This window comes from Nannobrachium achirus (genome assembly GCF_963921795.1).
Source record: "Nannobrachium achirus genome assembly, chromosome: 2".
In the NCBI taxonomy this organism is placed as follows: Eukaryota; Metazoa; Chordata; class Actinopteri; order Myctophiformes; family Myctophidae; genus Nannobrachium; species Nannobrachium achirus.
In genome coordinates, this window is record NC_137811.1 from 47,280,680 (window position 1) to 47,300,309 (window position 19,630).

The 19,630-nt window shown below is 41.7% G+C and overlaps 1 protein-coding gene across 1 annotated transcript in view; it reads right to left on the reverse strand.

Moving 5' to 3' along the window:
- Positions 1–1,396: 1,396 nt before the first annotated feature.
- Positions 1,397–19,630, reverse strand: part of dnah5 (dynein, axonemal, heavy chain 5) — a gene marked incomplete at both ends in the record, with an annotated part of 181,417 nt that continues 163,183 nt past the window's right edge. The window contains 10 exon segments of the mRNA XM_080749007.1: positions 1,397–1,548; positions 2,801–3,032; positions 5,521–5,673; positions 8,044–8,256; positions 8,900–9,115; positions 12,232–12,435; positions 13,948–14,153; positions 15,051–15,270; positions 16,248–16,493; positions 17,746–17,895. Of these exon segments, the coding sequence (XP_080605133.1) occupies positions 1,397–1,548; positions 2,801–3,032; positions 5,521–5,673; positions 8,044–8,256; positions 8,900–9,115; positions 12,232–12,435; positions 13,948–14,153; positions 15,051–15,270; positions 16,248–16,493; positions 17,746–17,895 (1,992 nt within the window).

The following is a 19,630-nucleotide window of genomic DNA, read 5'->3' on the forward strand; positions in this document are numbered from 1 at the left end:
CTTTTTGGGGGATTTTGGGACTCACTTTTCTCCGGGTGTTTCGCCTTGATTTTGGGACTCACTTTTCTCCGGGTGTTTCGCCTTGATGGGACTCACTTTTTTCCAAGTGTTTCGCCTTGATTTTGGGACTCAATTTTTGGGGGATTTTGGGACTCACTTTTCTCCGGGTGTTTCGCCTTGATGGGACTCACTTTTTTCTAGGAGCACCATCGTCAATAACGTAGTCACCGACATCAGTATAATAGCAAATCAAAACAGAGTCACATTTGAGTTTTTATTTATTTAAATAGATCCAAACTTTAAAGGTGTGTAAACTGTGTATGTACATAAATATATATGTTACAGTATGATTGGAAAATCAGTCAGATTGAAAAAGGAGCACTCGTTTTCTGCGACGTCGCCACCCGCTTCTACTAAACGCTAATTAGGTAAGCGGGTCCCGGCGGTACCTCTGGTAGGCCCAGTCCGTCACTGGCCTCCAGCAGAAAAAAGACCCGAGTGTCCTCCTTCGGCCCCGGGATCTGAGACGGGACATGGATACCGAGTACCCCCACCCCCTTTTTTAACCTTGGCATCCCAATTTTATAAAAAATGTAAAATTCAATCATTTAGATTTTTTTTTTCTTTTTTAGGTCTTTTTTTTTCAGGTCTTTTTTCCAGGTGGTTAAGTGGTTAAGGGTGTCTAACCTGAGAGTGTACGATTGGACTTCCATTTGATTCCAATAGTATTCTCAGAGTTAAAGTAACAATGAGGATATATGTGAAAAAATGTGGGGTTAGAGTGATAATAAAAAAAAAATTAAAAAAAGTATCAAGCTGAGGCTCCTTGGAAAAACTAAAAAAGCAAATTGAATCACTGGTTTAAGAAATACAGATCTGCAGTACATTCTGAACTATTACCACCTTGGATATAACAAGAGTTCACCAGTTTGTACCGCATGTCATTTTGAGAGTAGGGATATGGGACGTTATGAAAATTTCATATCATGATTATTGTGACCAAAGAAATCACGATTTACGATATTATCGCGATAATCAAAATATCCCCAACCATTATCCTGGGGTGGAACATTTGCCAGAAAATAGTTGATCTACAAGCTCACAATGTGTCGCAACGTTGTGAGCTTGTAGATCGGCTATTTTTTGGCAAAGAGATTTGGTAGAGTGAAAAAAAGACTATCACATTATAAGTACGTTTTTCCAATAGAGGGTTTAAATGGTACTGGATTTGCAGCTCGGCAAATCAAAGGTGAATTGATCCCAGTGTATGACGGAGGACGATATCACGATAAATTAAATCTCCGCGATACGATTATCGTGAGTGTTTATTATCACGATAAACGATAATATCACTTGTCGTCCCATCCCTACAGTATTTGAGAGACAAAAGAGCGGCTCATTTGACGTCACAGAGGAGTGCCACGCCGCGCAGGATCCAGTAGTCTGGTGGAAGAGAGGTCTTCAGGTCAACCGCTGCGATGTAATTCATGTCCATTCTCACTGGCTTCTTGTAAATGGGGCAGGAATACAGGCGGGCATCCTTCACACCTGCAACGCAAGAATTTACATAAAGTATGCATCGATGCACACAGACTGGAAAATAAAACCATTGCAGTGAAAGCAGGAATATGATCACTTTCATTACCACAGAGCTGCCAGTGTTCCCAGCGGAAAATCAGTGGAATAATATCTTATTGCAGTAATAGAAATATCTGTCTTAATTGGCAAGAATTAGGAATTAGGAAATTAATGTGTTCGGACAACATGGCCCTATAGTAAGTCCTAATTAAGCAACACCTCAGTTACTGTTAATTCAACTGAGTCAGTCCCAACATTCTTGAGAGCTATTGGAGTGATTCTCGACACCGCGACAGACCCTCTTGAAGAGCCGTATAATGAGCACTGTGTGGGAAACGCAGTGATTACAAGGCTTGTGAGTGTCTGGTCCCTTGATGGCTCTCCTTGTGTTCCAACTGAATGGACTGGCTTGGAAGACAACTCAAAATAAACCCCCTCTGGTATAGGGTAACTACCAGTGTTGTTCACTAGAAAACAAAACCATCCAGGCAGTCCTCTGAGCTAAAACACAGTCATGGAAGTAAACCCACAGTATGTGTTGGCGTGTATGTATGTATGCTTGCATAAAGGTGCATACTGCATAGACCTTATGTGCACATGCACCCACACACTATCCATAAAGCACATTTATTGTGTCTAATTATTTGCCAGCTAGAGCTTCATGTCTGTTCATGTCAAGTAAAAACAAACATACCAATCCAAGTTTTGGCACTTTTTTTAGTTGAGAGTCCATTATTTTTCTCAGTGAACACTGTCGACAACAGACTTGTCTCATGAGCATAAAACGGCTTTAGGCGGGCGGTCTGTTGCTGCCTGTCTAGGTCTGCACTGGTCTCAACCGGAACAAACTTTGTGATACACACGGCTGGTATCCATTCCCAGACAAAATAAATAATGCTTAGTCTGCCTGACATATAAACGCTAATATCCACTGATTCTGATTGGATGCGAATGTGAGCAGGGGTTGAGAGGGAGGGAGAGAATGAGAGAGAGAGAGAACCGTAAAATCGGATCTACAGTACATGGCCCCTAAAGTCAAAATAAAGAAAACGGTATGAAAGAATCATCGAGCCAATGATTCTCACTCACTCACTCACACACACACACACACACACACACACACACACACACACACACACACACACACACACACACACACACACACACACACACACACACACACAAAACGTATCATCCCAAATCCACCGCTCCAAGTCCTCACCGTTGTTCTCGGCATACATTCGGATCACGGGCATCTGCTCAAAGAGGACCTTGGGTTTTGAGTCCATCAGCTTACAGCTGCGGCGGTCCCAGCCGGCCCCCTCCAGGTAGAGGCCGTAGACGTACACCCCCTCTATGGGGGGCTGGGTGATGTCGTCCTTCATATACCTGGTCACCTCGTTGCACAGCACCATGCGGTCCAGAGCGCAGCCCCTGTTGGCTCGGGTGATCTCCTATGAGGAGAGAGACCACACACCACATCTTAAAGCAGGGGTGTCCAAAGTGCGGCCCGAGGACAAATTCAAGCACCATCACACAAGAATATTTTCTATAAATTGTCAGGATTCCTTCTTCTCTGTTGGCTCATTCTGAAGGGATCAAAGAAAGACTATTTTATTGTATATTGTTGTTTACCTTGCACGTCTGGTTACATTTGCCAATTTGAAATAAGGCTGAGTAATCTGTATTTTGTTCAGAGCACACACATGACAAAAAACCATTGATATTAAATATTGATGATGATAGTTAAAGCGTTTAAATGTGATACATATGTATGTGACTTTGTTATGGTCCATACATTATGTCTGGAGATGTAGTCTGCCCTTAATGGGTGTTATATTTTCCAATGTGGCCCTCTTTAAAAGAAAGTTTGACACCCCTTAACTCATACTCTGCGATCCCCGTCGAAACCGGAGATTTCCCGCTGTACCTCTCTGCGATGCCCGTCGTTCCCGGAAATTTAATTAGCTTTAATCATTATGAAACAATTAAAAGTATGATCGCTGTATATGGCCGTTTCGGAGTCTTAGGCCCGCCCCCTAACTGTATCCTGCCGTATTTCCGGTTCTGACTAGTCTCGCGTGGCCAGACTGTTGCCTCCGTGATTTGGTCAAATGCTCCCGGCATACAGTCTGGTAAAGGGAAATAGAAACGATGAGTGCGAGATGAAGCGGAAGTGAAGCCCCCTCGTCACTTCCGTTTCAGTCTCACATCGCACACATTTATCATTATATAAATAAAAATCATATAAGCATGTTTAGCTTGCTGCTTAGCAGAAATGACATTTTAAAATATATTTTCTTGAACGGTAATGCCCGTTTCCATTACTCGCCGTTAGGGAGCTGCTGTTCCAGACTCTATATAGCATTCAGAGATTGTGGAATAGTTGTCTGGCTTTGCGAGACTAGTTCTGACCGGATCTAGGTTTCCGTATCCTGTCCAAGGCCCAATCGTAGCTTCCGTCCCATCTGTTTACATTGTAAACAGAGGAAGGAGCAGCACGTTCATTTCACGTCTTTTTTCACACGTTTTTTTTTTATTTGATAGCTTTTCGATTCTTGTGCCCGCCTGGCATATGATCCGCGCACATATCGTCTGCTATGGCAGCACTGCTGGAACAGGTGAACTCTTATAATATACCTGGATATCGCGACCGTGACACACTGTGGGGAATTTGTGAGGAGGTAATGGGGGTTTTGCCCTTTCCAGCGATAGGTTGAGTTTATGAATGGTCACTAGACCAGAGGTCAGAGGTGTTTGGAGCCAACCTCCAGGAGGCTAGAGGTGTTTGGAGCTTCCTGGAAGTTGGCTTGTGTCTCTTCCAAACTACCGCTGTGTTTCACTGGCTTCACTGCTGACAGGATGAACTTTAAGCTGGGCTGAATTCATAAGGGAACAATGTAGAATGTCTGTGTCACTGACCAATACACATACAGTAGGTTGTAGTTTTGGACCAGCCAAAACATTTGGTTCCATTTGTACAGTTACAAAATAATAAACTGGTGTGAGTGCTGTATGAAAATCAACATGCGGAAATGTTAAACTTACTTGAGATGCCGTAATCCAATTAAATTAACTTTATGTTGCTTTTATTAATTGTCAAGGTTATGCTATTGCTGTGAGTTTTAAATACATTTTAAGAGTGGATTGATTTGGAACGTCAAGCGGAAAATAATCCTTGGGGACAGGAAAAAAAGTTCAGCAACAGAAAAGGAAAAAGTTTTCTTCCTGTCCTCCAACAGGAGTTTTATGTTTTATGATTTTCATGAGGCTGACATTTTAGTTTTGATGTCACTTTGTAAAGCTAATGTTTATATGCTTTATGCCTTGGAGCAGAATAAAGATGACCTTAGCGCAAAGCCATTATAGAGGAAAGGGTTTCTACAATGGGTGATTGACCTGGAAGAACCTTCAAGTAGCATTGAAAGAAAAAGCAATCATGCTGTTATGCTGGATAACAACGAACACCGGCATACAATAAAACACAAACACAAAGCCTTTGTCTCTCTGTGTAACTTCATGAATAAATGACTTCCCATTCTCCCTTTCATCGGAGAGCAGAATTCTATGCCAAATGTACAAATGCCAAGAAACAGGGAAATATATCGTCGTTGGTGGAAACCTTGTATGTCCAAAATCGTTAGTTTTGTATTTATCATTTCAAAAATGATTTAGACTTGTGAAAATAGCCGATCTACAAACACACACCTCACACCGCGAGGCGTTGTGTGCTTGTAGATTTGCTATTTGCACTAGTTTTGTGCGACAGCCTTGTATGATGAAGCAGGGCTTTACTTTGCTAAAAAACGTACAAATCGGAAACTTGGAGATACGAGGTTTCTGCCCGACAGTGACGATATACAAGCCCACACACGTTTGTCTGTGCGTCGTGCCATCTGGTGCCCTCCCCAGTGGTAGCTAAATAGCTGGGTGGTGTGTTACCTGTCTCATTGCTGTCAGGAACCCCTGTGGGTTGAAGAAGCCTGTCATCCAAAAACAGTTGGGTCGACCCTCAAAGATCCAGGACTGGAACTGCCGGTTCCGCTCCAGCAGCTCTGTAAACCAGAATCCCAAGGTGCTGGAAGCCCACGATGCCTGAAATGAACAAGAACAACAAAACAAAAAAAGAGCAGAATATAAAAAAAAGAGTGCGAGACACAGAAAGCTGTTCCATCATCCATGCTGATCTGAGTAGAATACAACAGGATGTGACACGGACCGGCTCCGCTAGAGCAGAGCTTAGCCAAGACAGCACAATCCAAGCACAACGGAATAGAACTGACAGAGACTGGGGACAACAGGACAAGATAAAGTAAAGGACAGGATGAGGACATGTCGTCACGCCATGTTACCTTAACTCATTCTGTGCCAATCACGAGTATACTCGTGATATATTAGCGTATCCCACAGTGCCAATCACGAGTATACTCGTGATTTAAAAAAAAAAAAAAAAAAAAAAATTGAAAAAAAATGTTTTGAAATTTTTTTTTTGGACCCCATCAAAACTAGTGAACATGATTTCAATCGCGATTTTTTATGTTTAACCCCCATACAACCCCCATACAACTCAGGTAGCAGACCTCCAAGCTCACAACAGTGTAAAACATAATGGCTATTATCTCAAGAATGCCTGAACGGATTTCCAATCGGATTTTTTTGTTTGAAAGCTGTGAACAAACTGCACAAACCCACAACAATGCAATCCAGGATTGCATTGGATTTTTTAGAGCTCATTCTTCTCTGTTTTTTTCCCATGCATGAGGTGTGCAAGGTTTAATCATGGCTAAGTTGACGAAAATAAGGCTTTTAAAATGCTTGGTAGCCAATAGCTAACTTCAAGCTAACTTCATCCTCTTCCTGTACATGCACAAAGGAAAGTGTTCAGGCAAGTCATGGCTGCAGGGCTTCTGCATATACCAGCATATCTCTATGGGATTGTCTGTGGCACACTGGGCCCCCTCTAGTGGTGAAAGGGTGGCATTAAATGAGTTTTAAGAGAGACCAGACCAGAAAAAAAAAATATGAGGTTCAACTAAAACAGGGACGGCTCCACAATTGTGATGAAAAATATTTATGGAATAAATAAATGAAATATACAAATATGTGAAAGACAACTGACTGACTTCTATGTAAAACATACTATATGGACAGTTTGTTCTGCATGTCACTATGCTAGAAAGCATCTTCAGCCTCACAAAAACCCTATCCGATCACCTACAGTCCACAGATTTGGAGCTGGCATCTGCCAATGATCTGGTCTGTTCAGTTATCAATACCCTAAGCGAGAGAAGCGCGTTTGTCGTATTAGTATTATTCATTATTGTTTGTTGCCCAAATTCATTAGCCCCCAGTCACAATTCTCTGGAGCCATCGCTGAACAAAAATACGAACCTTTGCCCTGGATTTCCCGTCTGCACAATAATGTAATGTTTGTGAGTGCATTCCTTGAATGCCAACACAATTATTAAAATGCAAGCCACAGAGAGAAATAAAAACCATACAGACTCATATTTCTTCTGTGTTTTGCTGCCTCTCTTTCAATAGTGAAGTTTGTCAAATAAACTGGAAAGCTATTTTCCTCCATCAGTGAAATGTACACTGTGGATGAAATTCTATTAAAATAAATAAATACTGGAAAACTCAAATGAAGCATACCCAATATCCATCTGTATGAGCTACTAGAGACTGACTGATACTACTATGATCAAATAAGTCTAACTATGATCTATTTGACATCAGAAATGTACAAATAATATGTGCTTTTATTTGATCATTTGAGTTTGGAGCAAGGTTCTTGGATGTCCGTCCTATTTTAGCAAAACTAAAAGATAATTAGAGCAGCCATGTCTCTCAATATTGCAAGTGCCCATGAAGAACAAAACACTAAGTGAAAGATTTTCCTTTTTCCCTCTACACCAAAAATAGTCTGCAGGCTCACAACGTGTTGCAACGCAACGTGCTGTGAGCTTGCAGATCAACCCTTTTCGGCGAATGTATGCCTAGAATAGTGTATTTTATGCTTTAGCTATTGAAAAAAAGCAGATATACAAGCTCACAGCGCTGCACCGAGTGCCGCGCTGCAAGCTTGTAGATCTGCTATTTTTGAATAGTCGTGACAATTTGTGCAAATCTTTGAATATATGTATTTTTAATGCAAACATTTGTACTCAAACTTTGCCTCTGGGAGTCCCTGGAACTAAATATCTTTGAGATGGGGGTCCATGGCCAAATACATATCATTTTGGGGGTCCTTGACATGAAAAGGTTTGAGAAGCACTGACATAGAAACATGCATTTTTCAAAAACCTTAGAAGGATTTAGAAAACATTTATAGAATCAGGTCAAGAATATTCAAGTACTTGCACACAGTTTTGTAATAGTTAAAGCATAAAATAATGGTTCAAGTGGTTCAAATCTAAAGTGACACAGATTTGCGTTCAGACCTGAATGGATTCCTTAACGTACCTTCTTCCAGCGAGCTGGGATGCGTGCGTCATACATGCAGTCCAGGGCGTCCCGCAGATTCTCGCTCATGATGATGGTCCCGTCGATGGCCAGCTTGAGGTCGGTCAGGGTGTTGCGTACCAGGACGATGACCCGCTGCATGCGGTCAATCTCCTGCCGGAGGAAGATGTTCATGGGCTGGAATGGGCCCATCTTCTGGAGACGGTCTCTTACCTGATTGGGAAGTATTGTATTACTCATTGTAATACAGAAGCAGATATTTCATCGTATATTTGCACACACTGCACAAGTTTTTTTTCCCTCCCAAGTTTTTGGCCTTAAACCGTCAAAGTCACAGAATCATAAATGTAATTTTTCTCAGAATTCCTTGAATGCCTTCCTTCGATCATGATGCCATGACCCCAGACCACACCCATTTCCCATTTTTTCAAAAGACACTTTTTGCTACTTTCCAAGCTACTGTCCAAAACTCAAATTGCTATTATTGCTATTATTCTCTATCTATTATTTTGTATTAATTACAAATAATTATTGGTGTCATGTGATAAATGTATCATACACATTTTTGATATTCCGATTGGCAATAATTGGCTTCCAATTGTTTTTGTTAGGTAGCGGCAAATAATTCACAAAGTAAAGTTGTTATTTTCACAACAGGGTATCAGATATGAGTCATGTGCCAATGCTGAGCTGACACTGTCAGAGATGTGATGTTGGCGTTTAGCTGAAAAAGGTTACATTACATTCTATCCATATCCTTTTGCCTCGCCTTTGTCTTCACACTCTAATTTGGATACACACATAAACACACATACCTCGCACATAAACACAAATACGGTACAGTACGGTGCCATACCTCAAACGGTACATAGTCGGGTGGCAGTTTCTCCAGCATATCATTAGCCAGCCTGGACACCACAGACTCCCTGGTCTCCCCTCCTCCTGAGGAGCTGTCTTTGGGTTGAATACTGAGGATGGTGTCCAGCACGTCCTTAGCCAGCTTACTCTGGTAGGTGATGTCTGCGTTGGGATGGAGACCAAACACCTCCGGGGTGTCATAGGCTGGCAGGCCCTGCAAGAGCAAAAGACATCACCGCATCAAATGATTAGTACTTGGACTTCTAGTACATAATTACCTACAGTGTTATCAGCTCCACACCCAAAAGATACATTTGGTGTCTCTTACAAAAATACATTATGAATTAACCACTTAAGCCGTATTACAAAACTAGTGAAAAATTGCAGATCAACAAGCTGACACATTGTGAGCTTGTAAATCGGCTACCGTATTTTCACTATTTCTTTATTTCTTAAAATGTATGGATCTTTTTTATTTTATTTTTTATTTTAGGAAAATCCTGTATCAAAATTGGCCAATGTATATGGGCATAAAAGGGACACAGATAGATGGGTACAACATGTATTCTTACAAAGACACATCGGTCGGAACCTCTAGTTTCTGAAAGTTACTTTATTTTTTGAAATAAGTGAAAAGGAATTGTAGGAACTTTATTCAAGACCCATAAAAATGTATCCTGACCCGTTGTTTGGGAACCCCTGCTCTAGTCGTATAACTGCAGAAACAACAACTTAGATGCCCTTGACAGATGTGCCCTTGAACAAGGATTCGAATCTCAACAGTCGAGAGAAGCAGCTCATGACTTCACAATGAGCTGGATGATTTAGTTAGGGGACCGCTTATGAGAAGTTATCTCTGAAATGTGGAACCTGACACTGCCAAGTATCTCAGATGAACTGTCAATGAAACCTTTTTTAGGTGTCTAATCAACTTTTACCCAGAGCCCAAGTTACATGGGATGAAACTGAGAACCAAATATCTTTTGAATAATGCCTGCAACTCATTATTTTGTGAGCTCATTCACAGGCAAATATTGGGACCCATGCCATTCATGACACACTAGTGATGTCTTGAGACAATTAACCATTAAAGTTGATTATTATTATTAATATTATTATTATTGTTGTGGTAATTTTAACTCTTTTCATTTAGTCTGGTTAAAACCATAATTGAAGAAATTCAGATTGGGTGAGACATTTGAAAAGCGTGGCCATGCAGTTTACCATTGCAAACTGTGCAATAGCTGAACATGATGACCCGTCGTCCGGCAGCTGTACTGAACAAAATGTGTGCAACGACTCCGTGAGCAACCGACCAAATGAACGAAGACAGCAACACTTATTGCATTATTCAGAGAGAGGAATGTATGCAGTCACTCAGAGGTGAGTCTCTGTGGAACCCAGTATAATTACATGTTATGTGAGCAACATGTTATCGTTCATGTATTTCCCCTGTGAAAGCTTTGATTTGAAAGCTTTGACCCCAGCATGAGTGACAGGTCATATGAAACTGAAATGAGCACAAAACACAGTCTTGGCATGCATGTGAGTTTGTATGCAATGAGCAGCACCGCTAGTCTGTGGTACAAATCATTTTAGTGCAGCAGGTGAGACCATTGATGTATTAATGGTGTCAAAGGATGTAGTACTGGTGTCAATGGTTGTATTACTGGTAATGGGGGTTTTACTGGTATCAAAGGATTTACAAGTGGTATTACAATACAGTATTAGTAGTATTGGTGGCTGTACTACTGGTATCAATGGGTGGATTGCTGGTAGCCTACCAATGGGTGGATTAGGTTATGTGAGCTTGCAGACTATTTTTGTCAAAGATATTTGGTGTAGAGGGGAAAAAGTAAAAAGGGTATTAGGGACTAGGGTCAGTGGCAAAATGGGTTTGGCAAGATGATAAAAAGCCATGTACCAGGTTTGTTAAAATGTAAATGTTATAGTCATGTTAGTTTCATGTCATCTGAAAAGAAATGTGCACCCCTGGCATCACATGGATCTCCATACAGTATATGGCAATAAAGGGGATTAGGTTCCCATGACATCACAGTGATGTCAGAGGGTGATGTCAGAGCGTGAGAGTCAATCAAGAAAAAAGACAAGCGTTACCCATACAGACAGACAAACAGACAGACAGACAGACAGATACAGTCAAGTTGTGACGGTTCTGATAGTAAACTGCGTCCTACGGTCGCAATCATTTCTAGACAAATGCACAAATCCAACCAAATTATCAATTAACAAAAACTAAATTATTGAACCCATTTGATTAAAAAAAACAAACAAACAAAAGAGTCAAAAGTACAACATTTGTCTTTGAAATGTAGTGGTGTAAAACTCATGAGCATCCGCATACTCAGTAGTAGGCTACTCAAGTAAATGCAGTCCACCACTGGGCCCCATTATGTCCCTTCTGATAGAAACAGAATGTGACTGATTTGCTTACGTACCACCGGATCATTTGTTAAATGATGGACAGCAGTTTATAGTGGGCAGCGACAATAGACCGGCATGATTAATGCCTCCATTGGCTTCGCTTATCCCACAAACATTCATCACAATATATGTTCAGATAGAGCCGAGAATCTGCACAGGCAGAAAATGCATGTGTCAGGGGTGAGGGGAGGGAGGGAGGGAATAATAATGCAGGGTGTTTGTTTTGTTTCTGTGGCGTGCTCATTTATTTTATCTTAAACAGTAGAGTGCCTTTCCCGCCGGTCTGCATTTCATTTCAATGTACAGATACAGTATGTAGGGACGCACCTGCAATCTCTCTCTCTCTCTGTGTGTGTGTGTGTGTGTGTGTGTGTGTGTGTGTGTGTGTGTGTGTGTGTGTGTGTGTGTGTGTGTGTGTGTGTGTGTGTGTGTGTGTGTGTGTGTGTGTGTGTGTGTGTGTGTGTGCGTGCGTGCGCGCGTGCGTGCGTGTTTTCTAAGGCTTGGTTTGTCATTCTCTATTTGAGAGGCGGTGCAGAGCACAAGCCTGTGGAGCCCGGTAGCTTTGACCATCCATCACAATGAAACTAGCTTTAATGAAACTGCTTCAGCAGTTACAGCACACACACACACACACACACACACACACACACACACACACACACACACACACACACACACACACACTTCTTATGAGCCTGCATTTCGAGCTTGCGGATATGTATGTATATATATATATATATATATATATATATATATATATATATATATATATTTAACACACTTCTTGATGAATCGTTAGTCGATAAAATAATCAATAGAAACACTAAGAACCTATAGTTGCGGCTCTACTTCATTTGGACCGCAAGCGGCTAAAGAACAACTCACCTGAATGTATGTGAGGTACTGATCCACACTGGAGCACTTAGGAATGCTGTAGCCCTTGTAGAAGTAGAAGTCTGGATCAAACATGTTCTCACTGAACCACACCTTGGCGAAGGTGTTGAGCAGGCGCTTGTCATAGTCGTCAGTCACGCGGCCGCCATACTGGATCTCTCCGATCATGTAGCGCACCGTGCTCCAAGACACGCCCTAGAGCCAGAGGTGGAAGAAGCACTCAGATGTTTTTACTTACAGTAAGTCACACAGAAAAGTAAACTAAATCATCCATTAAGAAAAATCCCAAACAGTGGGAGTGAGCGGTGCCTTAGGCTGCCCAATAGCGCCACTTGAAGGTAGGTCACCCAGCAGTACTGCAGCGGTACTTACTGTATACATGCCTGTCCATATGTCTGTCTATAATATTATTATAGACAGACATATGGACAGGCATAACCTGACATTGTGTATGCATGCGTAGGCATACACACTCTCAAAAACACTGTGGGTGAGGTGCCGGAGCTGAACAACATCAGGATGAACAAATCACTAACAGTGTAGTACTACAGATACTCTAGTATCACAAAACATTATTGGGAGATTTTGATAGTGTGAACTTCTTCGGGCAGGTTATGCCTCCCCCTAATGTCGAGAAAAAAAAAAGAAGGACTTCTGGGAACTCAGATTACGTACAGGTATGCCTGAGGAATAGGAACGACAGACTGAAAAGTGGTTAAAATAACTATCATAATTATTATAATAATTCATGAACAACAAGCATGTTAAAGGTAGTTTACACCCTATGATAAGTCATGTTTTGGTGGTGAACTACTCCTTTAATTGTTATCCTATCCAGTGTTCTGTATCATTATGTATAGCGCATTCTTCCACATGCCCTCTGGGCAAATGGGAATTCATATGAAAATAGCATTCGTACAGTTTGAAAAAGACATTACTCTCATTAGGCAAATATCATTGCATCCTCATGTCTGAAAATGAGAAATAATCTTCTTCCATGGCAGCAGGGTTCCTCTGGCTGATATACTGTCTAGATCATACATGCCAGTGCTTCTGTAATTAAACTGGGACAGGGCCACAGCCAATGTAAATCAGAGACAGAGCATGGCTTTAATGAAAAAAATCCCATTATTTATGTATGAGAAATAAAGAAAAAAAAATGAATGGAGATGAGGGAGGTTGTGAGCTACACACCAACCCAATGCACTGTTAATGAGTTGCACAATATGCATCTCTCTTTCACACCCAGTATACCACCCCACTGGCAATGTACAGTATGCACTTTAAAGGATGCCGTGAATATATGAATGATATCAACTGAGTGACCATAAAGCCTGATTCATCCTTTGTCGCACAACGGTGACTCGTGCAGAGAATATAGCATTCCTGCAATCTCACGACGCCGTGTGAGCGTTGTGAAATAGTAAGAAAGGGCAAAAAGGTTTAGGGATAAGGGGTAAGGCATGAACGAAAGTGAGGAAATCTCACTCTTTCGATGTGTCATTCTTTCGACAACCAGCGTCGCCAGGTTAGCTACTCACCCGCATCACGGTTACTGAGGTTAGGGTTAGGGTTTGGGTTAGGTTTAGGCTTAGAGGTTAACATTCACCTGCGTCGAAAGAATGGGCAATCGAACAGATGCTATGTCGCAATATCGACAAGCTCCCGACGAAAATATAGCTGTTAGGCTTTTCTCTTCAATCCTACCTTCTTAATGTCCATATCATCAAGGTGGTTCTGGACAAACTGGACAGTGGCATTGAAGTCTGCCTGGTTGAACTCGTATGGGATGTTCCAACCCAGGGGGCCGTACTTCCTCCTCTCCTGCACAGTGCTGTGGAGAAACGCCACTCCGTACAGCATGGGCTTCCACTGCACCATGTTACTGACATCCAAAAGGTCCTGGTTTATACCTGTTGGCACATACAAGCAGCATGGCATACACCACTAACTGAGCGAGACAAATTGAGCCACTCATTTCTGATAGGAGGCTGGGTGTGAACAGCCTGTGTGAAAGAAAAATCATTTACTGTAAATTCAACTTAAATCTTCCTATGACAAAGTAAATTCAGTGGTGCATACTGTATCAAGTGTGGCATACTGTTGGGCTACGGAGATGGCCATGACACCATTAGTTGAAATCAAATGCTTTAAGAGCGAAATCGGATTATCAATATTCTTTTTAGACTTTCGTTGTCATTCATCTAATTGCTCCTTATTAGTTGGTGTGTATTCTGTTTTCTAATTGTTATTCCTGAAAACAATTACCATACAGCATTGAAAAAAATAAGAACAGATGCAAATGAACAATGAATGTTCACAGTAATCTGAGTCAGTAATCCATAAACAGCTAGTTAGAGGCTGGCAAACTGGATGTTATGTAGATATATTGAATTATGATGAAGAGAAGATTGCGTAAGATCTTTGTCCTTCGTGACTTTTACCCCCAGGTATACACACACACACACCCCTCTATCCAGTGATTACACAATCGATTCAAGGTGATAAGATCAGACTGTGTGTGTCTCCACATAACCCAGGGGACTGAGACCAGACCACACAAGACAGACATACTATCCAGCATGCACGTCAATATCTTATCTCCTATTCACACACACACGCACTCACTCACACACACGCACGGACGCACACGCACACACACTCACTCTATTTTCAGTTACATATCAAGTAACTTCAGTGTCAAAGCTGTGGCTGACCTCAAAAAGCTATTATAAAATCAGTAGAATAATTTCCACGCCAATGTTTGCCCACTCAACAAATGGCTTGCCAGTCTGAGATTACAAACTCACCAGCATATGTCCTCCTAAGCCCCGCCTTCAGGCCCTGCGGTGGTTCGTTGGTGAATTTGATGGACATCTGCAGGAGTGCGATGGGGAACTGTCTGTGGACCTCTGTGGTTATCCACAGTCGGAAGCTGTCGTGGACAGTGTCTGTCTCCGTCACCGTGTCCATCAGCTCATCCATGAAGTCCAAACCCAGGTGGCAGTTCTGGAGCAGGGCCCAGCCACCCTGAGGACGATTCAAATCAATCACGTTAACACATCGGGTCCCCAAGATTAAACAAAATGTAATCGCCGGTTACCATGGAAACCGGCTATTTAACCTTATTTCGGAGCCTCAGAGTAAAAGTAATCAAAGTAAATGTAATCCGAGTATGTCCTGTTTATTTTTGCGATAGTGTTTTCTTTCACTCAGAACAGAAAAATAACAATCGCGGGCATCAGTGCTTTTGTAACGGCAGGTCGAGAAGGCCGTGTTTTAAACATGAACGTGATGTAAAAGTTAGATTAGGAGATAAATGCACTTTTGTGAATCTCATAACACTGCTGTCTATGAGGGAACCGGATTTCCTGGTCACGTGATTCCCCGTTGCATTTGGGTAATTGGAGCTTCTCTTCAGCCGCGTGTGCCTCGTAGCGTAAGCTACAGATTAATGTAGCTTACTGTAAAACGCGCCAAACTCGTCGTGGGCACCGGGAGACATCAAAGCGTTTGATGTGTTGGTACCAAATGAGTACAGTTTTGAGGTATTTGTACTTTACTTGAGTATTTCCAATTTCCAGTACTTTTACTTCTACTCCACTACATCTCGGATCCAAAGATTTTACTTTTTACCAGTACATTTATTTTGTATAATCAGTTTTATTTTTATTATTATTACAAAACATACATAGCCACTTCAACCCTATGTACATTTTGAGCCATTTGAAAACAGCCGGTCTACAAGTTCACAATGTGTCGCGAAGATCTTTATACATTAGAATACTTGAAACTTGCATAATGAGTACTTTTACTTCTGGTACATTTTGATGCCAATACTTTTATACTTTTATTCAAGTAAATTTAGATTTCCAGACTTTTACTTGTAACAGAGTATTTCTACATTGCAGTATTGTTACTTTTGCTCGAGTAAAGAATGTGAGTACTTTTTCCACCGCTGCTACCAATGTTTATTTAAAATGAGTGATCTCACTCCACAGACTCACGTTAGCCATGGTCTGCTGCAGGAGCTTGCGGGCGTGGACCTCCTGACCCTGTCCCATTGAGACGTAGCGGGTCTCCATCTTCTGCCGCTTCCCCAGTGCTATGATGGAGTCGGTGGGATCCGAACCCATGGACAGGAAACAGATGGTGGGGGTGCGGGGATCGGATTCCTCCCAGGTGCTCTCCAGGTCCAGCATCACCCCCTCAGCGTACCTCTCCCCCATCGACTCTGTGATGTACTTACGGGCCTGATGGAGAGGACAAGAAGAGAGTAATATAATATCGATATTGCGTTCAATCTCAGAGGAGTGTTATAAGTACATAAGGGATACTTCAAGAAAGGAAAAGAGGAGCACTCGTCAAAGAGTAGTTCAGCAATATACTCGTCTTGGGTGCACGGTATAGAAAAGAACAAGAGCACCAGCACTCACTTTAGAACAGATTCTTCATGTTTATTGAAGGTTTCCCCCCAGCAGCAGCAAAAAAGCAGACGTTTGGGGCCAGTAGGCCTTCCTCAGCATGTAACTGTACACGCTGAGGAAGGCCTGTTGGGCCGAAACGTCCGCTTGTTTGCTGCTGCTGGGGGAAACCTTCAATAAACAAGAAGAATTCATTCTAAAGTGAGTGCTGGTGTCCTTGTTCTATAGTACATAACGGAACTTTGATGCTCTGTGCATGGTTCCCAAACTTTTTAGCTCAAAACCTATTAAGTGCTCAATTAAGTTCACTAGTATTCTCCTGTACTGAAATAATCTCATCTCAATAAAACAAATGAGCAGTTGACAGCTGCTATTTTCAAAATATGTTTATACATTTGAAAACTTGAAATAGGACATTCTGCCTAATGTATACTTTTACTTTTGGTACTTTAGGTACATTTTGATACCAATATTTGTGTAAAGTAAAGTTTGAATTCCAGACTTTTACTTGAGTATACTGGAGTATTTCTATATTGCAGTATTGATACTTTTAATAAGTAAAACATGTGAGTGAGTACTTTTTCCACCACTGGGGATAAGGCCAGGCCATTGGGACAGATGGCACAACACACACACCATACACAGTGGTTCTCAACCTGTGGGTCGGACCCCCCCGGACCCCATTTGGGACCCCCCAAATAATTTTGGGGGGTCCCGGTCCCCAGATGATTAACTTAATGTGCAATATTGTTTTCTCACTCTACAGTAAACAAACCAATATAAAGTTTAAGTGTATAGAGGGTATCTGCACATTTCTAAAGTGAAAATTTAAGGACTTTTTAACACCTCTAAAATGACAAATTAAACATCGGACAAATTGTCAAATATTAGAGGCAGAAATTGTGAAACTAGCCGATCTAGATCTGCTATTTTCACAATAGAACCGTGTTTTACAAAAGGTAATGCCTCAACTTTTAGTATACTCGTCAGGGGGGGGGGGGGGATCCCCAGTTAAAATATGATTATTTGGGGGGATCACGGCCTGAAAAGGTTGAGAACCACTGCCATACAACACACTTACCTGTGCGATGGTCCTGTCAGGGCACCAGGAGCGAATGAGGAGCAGCCTCCTGAAGCAGTCCAGAGCCTGGTCATAAGAGTTGGGCACCACCTCCTCCTCGGGAGCCTCCTTGTCAAACCACGCTCTCCACTGCTTCTCATTACGACTGATCTGAGACAATGACATACAGCACAATGTTCAATGCACATGCACACCATAAACATGTGTTCACCACAAGCTCAGTTCATCCTCTGGAGTGTATGAGCAACTTGATCAGCAAGTTCCATGGCATTTCACCCAGTAGAATTTGATGTACCTTGGAAATGTACAGATCAATCTCAGAAAATCTGAATATTTTGTAAAAGTAAATATTCTTGAAACGTTCATAATATTTCTTGAAACTTTCATATATTCTAGATATATTGCACATTCGGTGAATTATTCCAAACCATTTTTGGTTAAAATTTAGATTTTTTTTATGGCATACAGCTCATGAATATCAAAAGTCCATGTTTCAAAATATTACAATATTACACAAGAGTACACCGCTCAAAACAAGGATTTATATTAGAGAAATGTCAACCTTCTGAAGTCAGAGTTGCTTGAAGTCCAGTGGGAAGTTTTACAAAATATTTTTATTTTCTGAGATCTGTATATATAGTCCCCCTACAATAATTCTCTCTATCCCCCCCATCTCTCTCTCTCTCTCTCTCTCTCTCTCTCTCTCACACACACACACACTCCACGCACACACGCACATGCACACACACACGCACACCCACACACACACCTACACCACACACACCTACACCTACCTACCTCACAACACAAGGCAAATACGATTAGAAGGCTAATCCTTGGAGGAGTTATACTTTTAAATCAATTCTGTAGAGAGCCAATTGAGCGAGAGTTATTGAATTGAATTACGCTCTGGCCCCGTTCTCCACAAGTTCACATAGGGCTGCATTCTGCTGACCTGAGGATTACTCAGAGCTAATTGCCTGGGAAGGATTCCATATCACATGTAAAGACCATTGCTGCTGCGGGCATCATGATGGATGCATGATCTCTTAGCAAAGCACATCACCTCCAATCATGACACGTGATGAATGGTCATTTGAATGGCATCATTGCCGCCGTGTACGCTCGCAGAGAACATTAATTTGTGGTAGGGTGTGTGCATCAGTGTACTGTACAGCAATGGTTGTTAAAGTGGGGTTCCAGGAGGAAACCCCTCCAGGACCAAAATTAGGACCACAATTCCACCAGTTTAATCCTACATACACATTGGATGTTTGAAAATAGCTAAAAGCTGTGAACACAAATCCTATATGGGGGTCCCTGACTATCAGATTGGGTCCTTGACATGAAAACGTTTGAGAATCGATGCTGCACAGTATGTTTAATAAAAATCACACCCAGTGTGAAGTGAGCGGTGCCTTTTATGAGTTCATTTCATTAAACGTCCCGCGAAGTACGGATGAACGGACATACACACAAAGCCAGATGTAGGAGCGGTTAGTAGCGCAAAAAAATACGAGATGCCAGTAAGGTCATCCTTATTCTTATCCTACATTCTGTTGTTTCTATGCCTCATACATCTGTATCTTCTGGTCACGTCATTGTGTCCAACACTATATGTATTCTCTGTATGTAATAAACTTTGTGAACCTGCTGTCGCATGATACTGCCTATGTGTCATCTTGCTCTCCCGGGCCTGCTGCTTTACACAGAGGATTACTTCAACTGAATTGTCACACACCACACAGTACTGTTATTACCACACCGAGGGACTCCTAAAATCAGTGTGGGTTTGTGGTGTGGTACTTGCAATGTGTATGCACACAATTAATTTCAAGTGTGTGCATTTATATGTCCTGTGTCTATGCTCTGTCACAAATCAGAC